The sequence below is a fragment of the Vanessa cardui genome, chromosome 6, assembly GCF_905220365.1.
Source record: "Vanessa cardui chromosome 6, ilVanCard2.1, whole genome shotgun sequence".
Classification (NCBI taxonomy): Eukaryota; Metazoa; Arthropoda; class Insecta; order Lepidoptera; family Nymphalidae; genus Vanessa; species Vanessa cardui.
In genome coordinates this window covers 7,741,201-7,758,201 of record NC_061128.1, presented here as the reverse complement: position 1 = coordinate 7,758,201, position 17,001 = coordinate 7,741,201, and the positions used below count along the sequence as shown (strand labels likewise).

Genomic DNA, 17,001 nt, shown 5'->3' with positions numbered 1-17,001 from the left:
GGTAAACAAAACACGAAGAGATATTCCAGCTACTATAAAAAATGCATCCCTTAGTTTATATGAAACACATATTTACAACTCTGAAACCTGCACACTTAGAGTTTATCAAGGCAAACCTTCAAAATTAGTTATGATTCTAAGTTCACTTCACTCTAATGTATTTGTTGATCCAGAAGAAGCAAAAAAGAAACCGAATACGGTGAAGTTTTACAATGCTACGAAATTTGGAGTAGATGTTATTGATCAAATGGCCAAGAAATATAGCGTCAAAGCACCTTCTCGTCGCTGGCCCGTGCAAGTGTTTTATAATATTTTGGATTTGGCAGCAATTAATTCTTGGATTTTGTACAAAAAACTATCCGAGAAAAAAATCAGTAGAAAAAAGTTCATTCTTGACTTGGCAAGGGAGTTAGTCGGCCAAGATACCAGCTCCCTGATGACACCATCTTCTTCACAGCCCGATAATAGCATAGCCCCAGAGCCTGAAGGAGAACGTAGTGGAAAAAGAAAACGGTGTTACGTGCAAAAATGCAGGAACAAAACTAATAAATCTTGTATTAGTTGTAAAAAGCCTTTGTGTGGCTCTTGTAATGTAAACAAGGAGCTAAAATGTCAAAAATGTGCCTAATTTTTTAATTTTTTTATTACGTGTTAGATGTTTAATTACTTTTAGGTTCTTTTATTTAGTATTAGATGTTAATCAATAAAACTTAAAACCATAATACACGAATAAAACATTACAACCCATGAATGAGTCATTTGACCCCACTTGGTCTTTATAGGTAGTTCAAAATTTCGGTCTTGCTAGTGGAAACGAAATCATACACTACTACTCTTTGTTACACACGTATTGTACCACAATCAATTTAAATTGGACATATATATTATTTTATAAAATTTGCCTTATTAATGATTCCTCTTTAAGTGGGAAGTTATATATTACGGAACCAATCAATTGAGTTTAGTGCGATTTCAAACTCCCTGATTTTTGATATAAAAAGCAAATACGTACATATGTATATATGTATCATGTTATCGTTTCAGTTTTGACATTGATTAAAGTTAAAATGCATTCATTTAAATTTTTAATTTATTCACGTTCTTATAAAATTAAAATACATCACAGTAGCATTTATTCTTATAACTAGAAGATCGTTGAGTTGTTAGGCATTTTCCAAGAGCCATTAGATCAGTGAGTCTTGAGTTCGCTTTCGTAGTTTATTGGGGAGGATCGGGAAAGTTAACCGCGGAAACCTTGTTGGTATTGGTTTTGGGGTTGCTGGGGAATAGATTGGATGTATTGAAGGGAGCGGGCGATCGCTTCGGGAATGGGAGGAGGAGTAGGCAAATGAGCGCCTTCAGCACGGAAACCTGTAAGAAATATAAAATTAAATATTATTGTCTTGGAATACTCTTATATGAATATAAATAAATTTGTTGCTTGACTGACGAGGAAATCTAAACTGTAATAGTTACATACATAGTTCAGTCTTAAAGAAGAAGGGAAATATAAATTAATAATAATATAATAATTCACTTTTTGATTTTTTTACGGTACTAAGCAATGATGAGTCGAGGGATTATTAATGCGGGTTATTTATTCATAGAGTATATTCATTCAAAATTTTAGGTATACTTGGTGCTTAATTTTTCTGGTGGTATCAGTTGTAAAGTAATCTTATTATATAATCGAAATAGAATAGAAATGTTTGTTTACCGTTCTCGTCAGCGATGTAGGTCAATGTAATTGGGAGACCTTCAGGTGAAGTGTAGCTGTATGAACCTTGGGCAACCTGCGCTTCGGCATCTTTGATTCCAGGATTCTTCAGGTACCCTTGTTCTTGGGCAGCAATACCGTTACCAGTTTCATAGCTGTAAATTTATTGCATAAACAATTTATATTATGTTTAATAATATGATGTTAATTTGAATTATAAGTGGTACTGTATTCTTTTATCTCATCATTTGATAAATAATAAAGATCTTAGGGAAAACTCAAAAAGTCGGTTATATATTGTTTATGTGAAACATTTATGGTCAAAACAATATATTATCGCTGCATCCAAGTGTATGCTGTTTATATTTCTGGAATTGATAAAGATCATCTCTTAACCTTATAAAGGCTCAAAGTGAGTACCGACTCATAAAACAATGTCATATATAACATAGATATATAGTAACCGAAATATTAAATGTAATATTAGTATATATGTATATTCAAATTAAGTTCAAGAATATCTCTGTAAATCATAGTAAGCGATTTCTCTGTTTCGGCAATCGTTTGTAAATCACACATGTATTTGGAACGTGACTTGGATGAACAAATATAATTTACGACTGGATTTAGTAAATGCACAGTAGGTTAAAATAATAATTATGTATGTCATTTTGCTAGTCTTTTTTTAGCTATGTCTTACAGTTTTGTCACCCATTAATAGGTATCATTATTTATGGGTATCTCATGCGTGATTGTTCTAGTTTTCACATTCAAGATATCCCAATAAATTATGCAAGAATATTAAACATACATTTACATATGAAATGACACTAAATAGCAAAGACGCATCTGAGTCAATTACGTAATGAGGGCTTGGCTCTTAGGCTGAGACAGTCTCACAGGTAACTCCCACAAATTTAGCGTTTAATATACTTGACACTAGAGGAATGCCCATTTATGATGTGCCTTTTAGTGTGGAATATTTCACAACGATGACGACTTTTTGCATAAAATAGAGAGTTTTGGTTTAAGGTCAAATTTACACTTTGTGATGACTAACCAGACATATTATGATAACTAGAAATGTTAGTGAACGATTGTTTTGTCTTGTGCGTAAGAATACGACACAGTAACCATCGAACGGTAAAAGTTTCATTCATAATAAAATATTTTTTTCTAAAAAATGTGCAATAATTATCTAAGCTGTCCTATAAATATATAAATAACGCGATGTACATAATAACTATATACTATGTACTTGGTTGAAGAAAATATTTTTTCCGAAAAATAGGTTTTCAAAATAAGCTTCACCTGTATTGGTAGGATCCATCAGGGTTGATCTCCTGAGTCTGTCTGATGATCGGGATCACTTGATTCTGGTACTGAGGCTGTGTTTGATATTGGAACTGCGGGGCCGCGTAGGCCATTGCCACAAGGGCGGATAGGACGACGAACTGAAAGAATAAAACAGTTATATTATATAATTTATTATTATTTGTCGGAATATACCATATGCTATTTTAAATAGAAGTATTATGACGTAATGCTTTAAAGGATTATAATTTCTGCAAGAAATTATATATCAAGTAAAAAAAAAATTAATAAAAGTATGGAAAAAAGTACATTAAATATAATATAGTGTGATGTAACAAGTACACAATGTTCAAATTTACACAAAAGTTTGCTATACTTTAAATATAAATAAATGCGTTACATGTTATATTATCATGTAATTATGAACACATGCAAACGGGTTTGATCGTTATTATATACAAAATCATATAAGTGATAGTAGTTGTTCAATTTTCCTAGTAACGAAATATTTCCTAATTATGTAGTTATTATTAGTTATTTTATTTATAAAATTAAAATAAACATCGAGATGATATATAACACGGTTTATGATAAAATAACCTTTTAATAGATTACGAAATAGCTAAATATAACATATTTTAAAAGCACATAAAAGTTTACTGTGTAAAATTAAAATACTTGCTATAAAATGGTATTATAATAAATAGGATTCGCGATATAATTTAGAGATTATTGCTAATTTTCATAACTTTATTAGTGCTTTATTTTTTTAATAAATACTAGAAATATGTTTTATAAGACTCTAGTTGAAATTTTCACTAAGGATTACCTAGCAAATATTCATATACCTATGTGAATATTAACTAATCTTTAACTCACCGATTTCATTTTTGTTTTTAAGATTAATTAAATAAGGAAGTGATGTGGTGATCCTCGGTAGATGTGTAAGGCTGGAATGATTTTTCAGATCGTCGCAGCTGCTTTTATACGAGACAGCGTCAGTGCAGTGCGTGAAATTGGAGTATAGCGATTCGAAGGAGTAAGCGCGAAACGTAAACACATCAAAGATCTACCCGACAGCATCTCTTCGATCTCTTCATATTTCATTGTCTGAAATACTAAAATTAATTATTCTTGATATTTTTTTTAAATAAAGAACGTAGGTTCAAAGATAGATATTTTTAAATAAATTACTATTAAAGAAAACGTGAGCTACAATGACGACAACGAAGTGTACTTACTAACTGTAAAATTAGAAGCGAAAAATATAGCACGAAATTATTGTTTTTATTAAAAATATTGAAAACATCGACATCTTCATTTTTTAAAATAAAATATACAGTAACATAATATGTATAAGGCAATTGAAACAAAAATGGAGTTGAACAGAAATGGATCTAATTAAAATTTTAATTTTAATTATATTAAATCTATTCTAATTAACATATAACTTTATATTTTTTAAATACTTTGGAATTCAACAAATTTCTATCATGTCTTTCTGTTGCTAGAACCAAAAGAAGATACATCTTCCATAACGTCATTTAAATGCAAAAACTATTCCAATACGTTATTTAATTACTTCCTCGTCACTGAAGACGTTTTACAACAAAGCCTTATATTTATAAATTACCTTCCATAGCCATTTCAATGTACCGCATGTCCAATCAAAAGGGACTGCATAAATTATTTATTATTTTTTAATGATAAAATATTAGTAACTTGATAAAGATTTATCGATATCTGGAATGATAAGTTCTGCATATAAATCGATATTTTTTCATTTTTATTTTTATTAATTCGAATTTAATAATTGATTGATACGAATATATTTTTTTAATATCTCATTTATAATTATAACAGGTAAGTGCCATTTTTTTAAGGTCTTTATTTATAGGTTTATTACATAATGTATGTATGTACAAGCAGACTTGACCATTTGACAAAAAAAAAAAGAACGAATGTGTTATCCTTTTTAAATTTCATATTTTAACTCGGTGGTAGCTTTCCATTCGACTTAATTCTAAGACATTACTTAGACATGGTTTAAGAGTGAATGAACTATAGGTTGATTTTAGTTTTAACAGTAGTACCTATACCTATATATAAGTATTTCTTTTTAGTAATGATTTTGACTAAATTTTTTTCGATTTCTCTTTATCCGGGACGAGACTCTAAATGACCTTAATAATAGCGTACATTGCAAAACGAATATATCGTCTACATGTTTAACTTTACTGACCTGAGTGTTGAAAGATCTGTTAAGGAGATTTTAATATAATAAATACTCCTTGGTTAATTTTATTTTTTGTTTGCAAGAAATAAAAAGTTTTAAGGATGTGACAAAGAACAAATAGATTTATTTATTCATTGTCCACGTGGAAATTGCGCTCGTAGTTATGAAGTGGCTTTTATTTGTACGTACCAATTATTTTAAGATTGTTTAAAACTATTGTTTTATTTATATTATAATTCTTTACATATATAATTATTATACTAAATATTTTACAAACATATATACAATTGTGCCTATATATGTAATCACTTTAACATTAATTAATTACATTAGAAATATAACTCAAAAGGTCGAATGCAGTACGTAACAGTTGAAGCTTTCTTCATTGAAATCATTGTTTTTATAATGACTAAATGCACCTCGCGGGTTAATGGCACTAATAGCGTAAACAATCAAATAACCCATCACATACAAGGCAAGTCTGGCAGCGGTTAATTTAATGATTCGCTTCAAGCCTTCACAACGAGCCGATTACAATAAATTCACATTACACTGCAACATGATATCTTCCATCGTTTATTCGTAAAGGCCAAAATGTATGATAATAGAATATTCAATTAACTCAATTATAATGTAATTCATTACAATGTAAAATAAAAATTAATGTTAATTCATCTTCTTTTTATCTCGCATTTGTAGTTTGATGAATGGGCCACCCGACGGTCATCGCCCATGGAGATTGGCCAATGTACCACCATCATTGGAACTAAGATGTTAAGTCCTCTATTTTAGTTCGGTGTACTTCAGTTAAACCAGCTTACTGTTCCTTTAAATCAGAACACAACAATGTTACAATATTGTATTGCTGCTTGATGATAGAATATTTGAAGAGTCCCTGGTTAGTATTCAGATGGGCTTACAGACTTTAGGGGGCTAGGGCTTAAAGACAAATTAAAATAGCTCGAGTACTAAGTATATTAAAAAAATGGAACAAAAAGTATTTACTTAATCCTTCATTTATTAATGATAGCTTTAAAATATTTTGCAGATGCTCTGTAGTGGACAGTACTATAACAATATTCTCATTATATGTAATATTCAATTTATCACCGTTATGTACCGGTATGAAAGGTGTACGAGTGTAATTATAGACAAATCGAGTCTCACGCATGCGTATTAGCCATTATACAGCCAATTTCCACGATCAGCGCAGATAGTTTACCCATTTGCTAAATTAAAACAAATTAAAAGTTACTTAGATCGCATTATAACACTTCTTTTTCGTATTGGTTTAAAGCATAGATATTTTGTTTTAAGAACGATGAATACTTAACTATTTATGTTATAACATAACAATGATAGATCGTGATGATAGATATTGCTAGCCTAGCATTTAGCTATCAAAATACTCTTGACGGATCTCTGACGTTGAAATGTAGGTAAATTAGTTTTTATCTTTGTTTAATTCGCAGATATTTCTGCAGGAGTAATAGTTTCACTTCAATGAAAAAATAATAATCATTTTGTAAATAAATCTAGAAAGTCGATCGTAGTTTTTTATAGAAAATTATGTTCTTAAATTTTATAAAACAACACTATTATATTAATAAACAAAAGTCTACTAATACTTATAACCAATGTTTGCTCTACATATAACATCGTATATCAATCTATTTTTATATAAATTTATAGTAAATAAAAAGCATTTGTCCAGTGTTTAGTATGTTTCCTTTTTAACAGATAATTTTGAATTTGAGCCCAAACTTTAATGGGTTTAATTTTCGTTTTTAATTCATGTGTCTGACGATGAAAAAACCCTAGTAGACTTGTAAGTGTCCAATTTCAATGAAATTCTATCACATGTGTAGGTTGTAGCACAAGGAACCTAGAGTAAGCTCTAAACCTCAAACGAGAGGCGGTCTAATATATTATTTCCATATAGATATTACCTCTTGTGTAGGTACTAATAAATCCTGACGTATTTTTAAATCTGAATATTGAATCAAAATGATGAACAAATATTACGTATCAAAAGTATTGTTAAATATCAAATTGATCGATCAAGCGAACAGTAATATTTCAAGATATAATCATTTGAAATAAATTTAAAAAACATTTATATTTAGGCTAGTTAGCTTTACCATGACCTTTATAATTTACACTTCATTTTTTACCAATATAAATCATTTTTTTGACTATATTCAATGTGTTGGAGCAAAAAATTAGGTCCGGAAAAATCAGTCATTATTCTTTTTTGAATATGACACATCTGTGAAACTCTTATTAAAACTTATTCAAAAAAGTTGAAACGGAAGATTATAATCGAGTAGTAGAGGCTTGTGCATGTCCGTCTGGGCAGCTATCTACCATTCACCATTGTGTTGGGTGAGTAACACATTGTAACTAGGGGCATATTGTATATAATATAACGTCTTAGTTCCCAAGGTTTGTTGCACATTTCCGATGAAAATAGTGATGAATAGTTCTTACAGTGCCAATGTATGGCATGTATCAATAAGCATCAGGTATCCAATTGTACAAATTTGTATGCCTTAATTTTTTGTGCACGAAATTTAATTTGTAATTACTTGTATACGATACTATGACTAACATGGATTTGCCTACCAGAGGAATATCGATATAGCTAGATAAAAACAAAGTGTACATTACCATATATTTGACCTCTAAGAGTGTACAAATCAAATCAATATATAGAAATCGCGAGATGTAAACTTATGACACTCTTTAATAAAAGGTAACCTTAATTAACATTTACGAGATTTAGTAGTAAATCATTTCTGATGTAACTAATTAGAAGTTATGTATCTATGCTTGAAACATAGCATGTAAGTACATGGATTCAATAACATACTTCCTAGACTTTAGAAAATTTTATGTATTTAAAACTTAAGCTTAATACATACTTAACTTGTGTGGCTTACGTTAGCTGGTAACAGGGCATAGTGTAAACTCATCCAGGTTCGACTCAATGTTCTACCGGCTATCAGCAATACTATGTATTGTTGTGTTGCTTTTGAAGACAGTTAGTATTCGGTATAACTACAGGATCAAGGGACATAATAATTTTCCATGGTTAGTGGTATTTCCACAGTAGTGCAGTATTAATGACTTGCTATCAGAAGGCTAAAAAATGTTACAAAATGTTCTTCATTAATCAAAATTATAAATTAATTATTGGTAATTCTTCGGCCCTTTATCCGACCGCCAATTTCGGAGTGGACAATTTATTGCAAATAATTGGTGATATCTTCTAAAGAGATTCTGTTTAAAGAGATATTTCATTCCGAGTTGTTAGACAGAATAGAAATAGGTCAGTCAATGTGCAGGATGATGTTTAATCACCACCTTTCCTGAAACATGCTGCAATAATAGTACGAATTTTATGTCGAATATTGATAAGCGTAAAAGTATTAAATTATAAATTATAATAAGAAACTAATTATTATATTTAAAAATAAGTAAATGGATTCTTACAATAGAAAATTAATAGCATTACAATCTGTCATTAAGCTGTTCCGAGACCGTACACAAGAATATAAAAATTTAATACCCTTTTGAATTTTCGGAAAAAAGTTATGTGTATTAAGTACCAAAGAGCTGGTATATTATAATTTACCACAGGATTGTTCGCGTTCAGTCTAAATTCTTAGATAAATAGATACAACGGGGAAAAGCTAGTTTCGCCATCAATCCACCCAATGTCAATTTGTAACACCAACTTCTATGTATTAAATATTTATAATTTCTGATTTATAGTTCTCTAACCAATTTTACAACTTATGGCGATTTGATCCTTGATCTTTCAACATGACTTTGTTTCTATAATAAAAGCAGATATTATGTGTATGTCATTTCTTGCTGACCGAGGTGTGTAACGTAGTAAGTGAAACTTATATAAATTAAAGCTCATCTGTTACCTTATGCTATAATAAATAAACGACTTTTTTATAAAAAAAAGTTTAAAAAAAATATACATCTTGTAGCATGAAGTATAGGAAACTTTTTTGGTAGCAAGAACTTTTTAAAACATATATAATATTATAGTGTTTTGAATGGGTACCTACGAAGACAGACAAATTAAAATAGTAATTGTTACCAAAATTCTAGTTATTTTATCATTTAAAATAAAACATACAGAATTTTAAAACAATTATTTTAATATGTAAAACATAGATATAAATTATACTTATTCAAATCACAAGGACTTTAACTTGTGCAATTTACTTTAACTTATAAAATTTAAAATTATAATATATAAAAATATATTTGTTTACTGTGTTTATTATACCAACAAACTAATTAGATTAATTTGTAATAATTACTTATATTTCAAAAAGCAGAGATATATGTATTTAACGTGACTTCAACATATTTTAAGACTCATCTGCGATTTAATATTTATTACATTTACTGATTAAATAATCTTTAACATTCATACTGTAAATCGCCTTATTTTTAACAAATATTTAGGTAATTTAAAATTTAATTCCAAAAGAATTCTCAATTTACTGAAATTGCCTTATAATACCAAATATGACTATCAGATTCGATACTACAATTACAAAATAACGGGAGTTATACAATAAAATTATATTCTTTATAGCCGGTCTCTGATAAGTCGATAAATTTTCAAAACCGAGTATACACCGAAAGTGTATAGTCACATATGACATTTACCAGCTATATCGAATGTCAAAATATTTGCGTGCAAGAATCAGTTTAAGATTGATGAGTTTCTGTATATTATGCGGGCCGATCGACATCTTCCTATAATTGACTTATAATAATAATTGACCCCATTAGTGTTCGCTGTTGCAAGCAATAGAGATAATTAGGAACTTGGATGAATACAAAATTTTAATCAAAATAATGATTTAACTATTATGCATTTTGTAATATTAATTTTTTAAATGTCTCTGGAGAGAGTCGAGTCCGACTGCAGACTGCACCTTACAGCATGTGAATGTCTGTATGCGTGGGAAAATTCTAAAGGACGGGCTCTATACTTAATTAATTATTTAATCAGTAAAATCAAATTTGAATTCTAGAAAGGCATCACACCTCTTAGAAATATAAGATAGTTTAAATGTAAAATGTATGGTAAAAATTGTCTTTTTAATATGTTTAATAACATCGAAGCGAGTAAGATAGTCAAAGTACGCTATGGAGTGAAAACAATTCATGTTTTAGAATTGAGTAAATTGCTTACAAATAGTTAATTAATATCATTTCCGCGTTTATCTTCTTGTGGGTGGATACACCCTCATACCAGAAGTAGATAGATAGGTGAATGATATTAGTAAGGGCTTAGCACTGCCGTTAAGAAAGCTGAGGATGATGATTATATAAGGAAGATTAAATTTGTGAATAGGTCGGGAAATAATTAGATAGAAATATTAACATGTGCAGTGACTTTTAGCAGTTTACTTTAGTGAATTACTTAAAATAAGTAATGACTATAAATATGATCATATTATTAATATGATAAATATGATAAGTAATGTTTATAAATATGATTTTGTTTAAAGGCCGCTTAGGCAGGCTGGAGAGTTTGTTATGGAAGTTTGTTAATGTTTGTGTATTTGGTAATTCACATTTTATGAGCTTTGAATTTTATTCTTTAGTTTCAGTTTCTGTAATAACGTAGGCATAAAAGTAATCTAAATACAAGCATCAAAACTCTTTCAATATTTCTCCATTATTTATTAATATTATTTTATTAACATTTCATGGTGACATAATGAGTTGAAAATTATATCTTTAATAACATAATATATTATATTTAATGTTAAGAAAACTAATATAAAGAATAATGTGTATATTGCAAAGTAAAATACATGTGGATGATGTAAAGGCGTCTCCAACGGACTTCTCAAATGTATATAAGGTGTATTGTATCGTGTATTCTTAGAGGGCAAAGTACGAGCGGAAAGAATGTTCGATTAATTATATTGGCGGTTGTGATTAATTATCATCATCACCATAATTCAGCCAATATATGGGTCTCCCTAGATGTAGAAAATCTTATGTTATTTAACATTCAGTCTTATCACGGTACCTTTTCCACAATCAATCGGATGATATCACTTTAGGAACAGTTTTCTTCAATGGTCATCCGTCCCTTACATACGTGGTGCATTTTAAAGGTTGGTATGTACACTGCTAGCGACAATGCAATACTGATACTAAAGAATAATAATATACTAAAAATGTCAGACAATGTTCACAGCTTTTTTGTTATTAGACAATACAAACTGCTATGTCCCTGCAATTACACGATGTAATTTAAATGAATATTTTTAGACATACTGAAGGTACGTAACTGGATGAGGATTAATGCTGTATACCGCAAAAAAAAAAGAGTTTATTTTCGACATTTTTTAAAATCCTCTCAAAATAAAAAAATAAAACCAAATTCAAAATAAACTTTATTCAAGTGGGCTTTTACAAGCACTTTTGAATCATCAATTAACAATTAAGAAGAACCGGAAAGAAACTCAGTAGTTACTCTTTTTCAACATTTAAAAAATACAAAGTCATGTTAGTTGGGATGTAAGGGGGCGCAAACTACACCTTAGTGCCCCAAGCCAACCTCACGTGCCCGTGACGTATCCTGCCGACCAGCAAACGAGGCTCTGGCGACTGACTGACGGCGTTATAACCACCGTCAGGCAGCAGCGTCACCGTTGCGAGAAGCTACGTCCTGCGAACGCCAACCCGCCTGCCCAGCGCGGCGATTATGGGCAATTCATTCACATTCAGCACATACAGAAGCCACGGCCACCAGTTCCCGGCAGCCCCGCTATTCCTCGTCATGGTGGCGACGATGGTAACGAAGGGACGGGGGTGCTAAGAATCACCGGGCTACGGGAGGCCACCACAACCGACTGATCACAACTTGAATCGACGAGTCCTCGAAGTTGTTCAAAAATATGTCTACGTCGGGCAGACTTTGCGATTAGGTAGAAACAACCTTGAGGACGAGGTAAATAGAAGAATTCAGCTGGGTTGGGCAGCGCTGGGGAAGTATCGTCGATCCCACAGTGCCTTATGACAAAAGTCTTCAATCAGTGCGTCCTACCCGTCATGACATACGGAGCCGAAACGTGGACGTCACGTCAAGGCTGATCCACCAGCTAAAAGTCGCTCAGCGTGCTATAGAAAGGGCTATGCTCGGCGTTTCTCTGAGGGATCGCATCAGAAATGAGGTGATCCGTCAAATAACCAAAGTCATCGACATAGCCCACCGGATTAGTAAGTAACAAATATGACCAGCCCACTGCCACTTCGGCAGTGGGCTGGTCATATTTGTCGCAGAACCGACAAACGTTGGGGAAAACGCGTTCGAGAGTGGAGACCGCGTCTCGGCAAACGTAGTGTAGGACGTCCTCAGGCACGGTGGAGTGACGATTTACGCAAGGCGGCAGGCAGGAGCTGGATGCGAGTAGCCGGAGAAAGACCACAGTGGCGTGCACTTGGAGAGGCCTATGTCCAGCCGTGGACGGGTACGAGCTGATGATGTTAGTTAATACAATTATTTAATATTAATTTAAATAATTGTATTAACTAACATCATCATCTATCCTGCGTGGAAGTCAACAGGTCTTAATTCCACTATTTTATCATCTACAATGTATGTTTTACCAATGTATTTTTTATAAACCATTTGAATTTACGAAACGGCAAAGTTAAAAATGTCTGCGGAATTTTATCATAGAAACGGATACCTTGCCCCAAGAAAGATTTATTGACTGTGCGGAGTCGGAAACTTGGCGTTATAAGCTTATCCTTACTCCTATTGCATATACAATGATTATCACTGATTTTATCAAAGTGATCAATTTTACTGTGAATATCCATAATATTTTTGTAAATATATTGCGAGTGAGTATTCCTACTTTGTTAAAAAGAGCGTCTCAAGCTCCAAGATTATAAATAGACCGGATTGCTCTCTTTTGTAAAATAAAGACATACCTATTCAACTTCTGCAGCGTTACCCCAAAGTAATATGCCATTAGTTGTCTAACTTTTCTAACCGCGTATGCTGCGGAGCTGAGTCTTCCTGCTAGGGATGATAAATGGGGACTCCACTGAAGTCTCTAATATAACAAGTGTTTCTCTACTATATTGTGCATGTATTATACACATAAACCTACCTCCTGAATCAGAGTATCTATTGAAAAACTGATTCAAAATCCGTCGTGTAATTTTGAAGATCTATCTACTGGGACAAACAGCGGTAAGCGACTTTGTTTAATACTAAGTAAATATTTAGTTCTTCCGCTTTCATATCACAAATTTAATTCGCAAAGCTGCTTTGCATATAGCTTACTACATGTATGCTGAGCTACCTTGAATTTGATGGATCATAATTCTATTAATTGCTGATAAATGAACGAGTAGGATGGATATCTAGATATATTAATGAATATTTTATGCATATTAGTATGCTAATAAAAATAAATAAATTATTTTGTATGGTCTTAATTAGGGGTCAAATCCTTAGAACATGGTAGCTATTGAAATACACGTATAACAACAATACTTAATCACATATGTGAGTAAGAATAATGTCATTAAAACGTCCTCCGTGGTCGAGTGGCGTGTACACCGGTTATCATGGGTACACCACTCCAAGGTCCCGGGTTTGATTCCTGGCCGAGTCTATATAGATTATCATTAATATTCTATGTTCTCTTGGGTCTGGGTGTTTGTGGTACCGTCGTTACTTCAGATTTTCCATAACACAAGTACTTAAGCAAATGTAAGTACATTGGGATCAGGATAATGTATGTAATGTTGTCTCATGGTTATTTATTTTTTGTGTGTTTGATTTGTGATATATAAAAACGGTCCAAAAAATATAACATATGGCAAGAGTTTTAAAAACTGCTTTATAGTAAAAATTCTTGTATTTTCTCATAATACGTAGAGAAATATTTTTATTATACTTATCGTGATATCATTTATTGTACTGCGAAATACTCAAGCAATTCAAGATAAATTCTAACAGTTTTACATTACCTAAAATATATTATAAGTCTCCTTATAATGTATACAATAAGAATTCGTGCAGATGATATAATAAATATTTTTCATTAAATTTACAAAACTTTGTATGTCCATAGCTTTATGACGCATCATTATAAGATATTATTGTTTATTGAATAATGAATCAAGGCAATAATAGTTTCCAGCAAACTACAGAATTTCAAAGGTTACGCATTCTTTACTGATCCGTGCAATATATAATTTGTGGTGATCGATTCGATGCGACTTTTGAAAATCTTAAGTAAGTCACAAACAATAACACATCACTGTCACTATAGCTTTGACTGTTACTGTTTTGTTGACAATTATTTAAATGTGGAATCTTTCGCCACTGACACGAGTTAAATTAAATTTATTTATTTATTATCATGGATAAGCAGCTTCAGGAATAATGGTTTGTCTTACTGTTGAGTGGTTGTATTAAGCAAGGCAATGTTTTTATTAATAAACGTTTTATAAAACGTTTTAAGCATATTATATTATTATTTTATTATATACTATTTTATGGCAAACTCAAATTTATTTTGAGATTGGGTTAAGATAAGTTTTTGTTTGCTATTGAAAATATTTTGTTCCATTTTGATTGTTATCAACAGTAGGGTTGCTTAGTATTTAACGATTCAACGTAATTACGACTAATAATTATTAGTTAATATGGTTCAAACTTCTGTGTAGACAGTAAGTTGTATATATTCGTTACAAATCATATCAATAATCAAAGTAAAATATCGAGAATAAAATACTGCTGAATTTAAATGGTATTGTGGATTATGTAAGCCGATGTTATCGTTTAAAATTGGTTACCGACAAAATGACATATATGGACAAAATTACATAGTCACCTTATCTAAATAAATTGGTGGGTTTTATTTACATCTCCGCGACTGTATCCTGTAACGGCAACCATTTTTAAAATCGCGTCACAGTAACCAGTTCAAACGTGTTTTGCGCCTTTAAAAGTTTATTTTACAGAAGGTTTTGCTTCAATTTTCTAGTAAGTTATTTATTGTTATTTATAATTATTTCTATTAAAATCTATGAACTATACCAGTAGTCTGTGATTTCGAACATCTTAATTGCAATCCTAAGTTGTTTAATGGAAGTATGATGTTTTATTCGTTTTTGTTTACGTTTGGGCAAAATGACATACATACACAATGGACAAAATGACATACCATGTCATATAGTCAACAACTTAATTTTCATTCTGAAATTGAGCATGAGCTAGTATGTAGAATACATACAGTTATTAGAAACACGACTTTTTGACGCGTACATCACCACTACAAGAGCTTGCCTTTGACCTAGCCGAAAAAAAATGCTTTCGATCACCCTTTCAACAAGCAAGAAAAGTGCTGGACAAAAATGAATTAAAGACTCTCTAAGAAGAAATATAAAGTTGGTTAAGATGTATTTCTTGTTTCCTTTGAACACGTGCGTCATGTGCTGATGTCCCAAAGAAGTCCATATATATATATATAGATATATATACATATATATATATATATATATATATATATATATATATATATATATATATATATATATATATATATATATTTGTTAAATGTGTTCTTAAGCATTAGTATGTCATTGTGTCCGTACTATATGGATAGCATGGTTTTTGTGATTAGTTACATTTTTCTTAATATACATTTTATAATAGTTTCTACTTAATTTAAAGATTGAGTTACTGATAGTCAATAAAATAAACATGTCAAAAAACGATTTTTTTTATTAAATAAATAAATATGATTAAAAAACAAAACACCATGTCATTTTGTCCGTTCTTTCCCTAATTTTAAATATACTTAGAATCGAATCTTAAGGTGAATCTATATGTGTAAACTACATCATCATGTGTCTACTCGGCCTATTTACCATTTTACAATTGTTAATAATCGATTTAAATATTCGCATGTAAATCAAGGATATTGTGTTGCACGTAAATATCCATAAATGTGTTAAAGTTACTTATTTATAAACTTAAGATCAAAGTAACATAATAAATCTATATCGCTTGATATATATTTCATAATTTGATTATGGCATGAATCATTAATTATTTTAAAATATTTTTGGATGAGGCAGTTTTACTTAATTCGAATGTCTTTTAAAGTATAGCCAAGGTCAGTTGCACTAGGTGTGCCATAAACATAACACAATAACATTTCGATTTTATATTTTATAACTTTAATTTTATAGGCTGCTCCGGGTTCCGTACTTCGAAATAAGTTAAAAATAATGTATTTTATATAATAAAGAAACATATAAGGATATTGAGCTCATTTTAGCTCAATTCTTTTGTTAGTGCTTCGAAGTATATTTTTATTTTCGGTGAAAATGTGTACGTAAGCCCTTTCCTCCTTTAACGCGTGATCGATTTTGATGATATGATTTTTTTTTACTTGTGTGTAATATTTGTTTATATATGTACATATTGAATTTTTCGACTAATTTTTTTTTTTCGTTATTAAAATCATGTCTACTGCAGCTTTTAATATTTTTTAATTCCATACAATTAACCAAATGTATGAGCAAAGTGTGAAAGGTCCGTGAAAGATCGCTTTTATTTATAACTAATTAATTAAAAATATTAAAAAAAAAATGATATACACCTGTCGGGGATGGGCAATGGATAAATATAAAATAAGAAAAAAAG

At 30.8% G+C, this 17,001-nt stretch overlaps 1 protein-coding gene across 1 annotated transcript; it reads right to left on the bottom strand.

The window, feature by feature from the left end:
* Window positions 1–1,079: 1,079 nt before the first annotated feature.
* LOC124530750 (endocuticle structural glycoprotein SgAbd-2-like) lies at window positions 1,080–4,042 on the bottom strand. The gene is made up of 4 exons (XM_047105018.1): window positions 3,911–4,042; window positions 3,029–3,171; window positions 1,718–1,872; window positions 1,080–1,371 (listed from the first exon to the last, which is right to left on the bottom strand). Exons 1-4 carry the CDS (start codon window positions 3,917–3,919, stop codon window positions 1,241–1,243), a joined length of 438 nt encoding a protein of 145 aa, XP_046960974.1. The 5' UTR covers window positions 3,920–4,042; the 3' UTR covers window positions 1,080–1,240.
* Between the last annotated feature and the right edge of the window lie 12,959 nt (window positions 4,043–17,001).

Bases quoted from the DNA above. Each gene is read 5' to 3' on its own strand.
- LOC124530750 (XM_047105018.1), bottom strand. The intron at 1,873-3,028 runs GTGAAGCTTATT...ATAAATTTACAG, and splicing joins GATGGATCCTACCAATACAG to CTATGAAACTGGTAACGGTA. The intron at 1,372-1,717 runs GTAAACAAACAT...TATTTCTTACAG, and splicing joins CTACATCGCTGACGAGAACG to GTTTCCGTGCTGAAGGCGCT.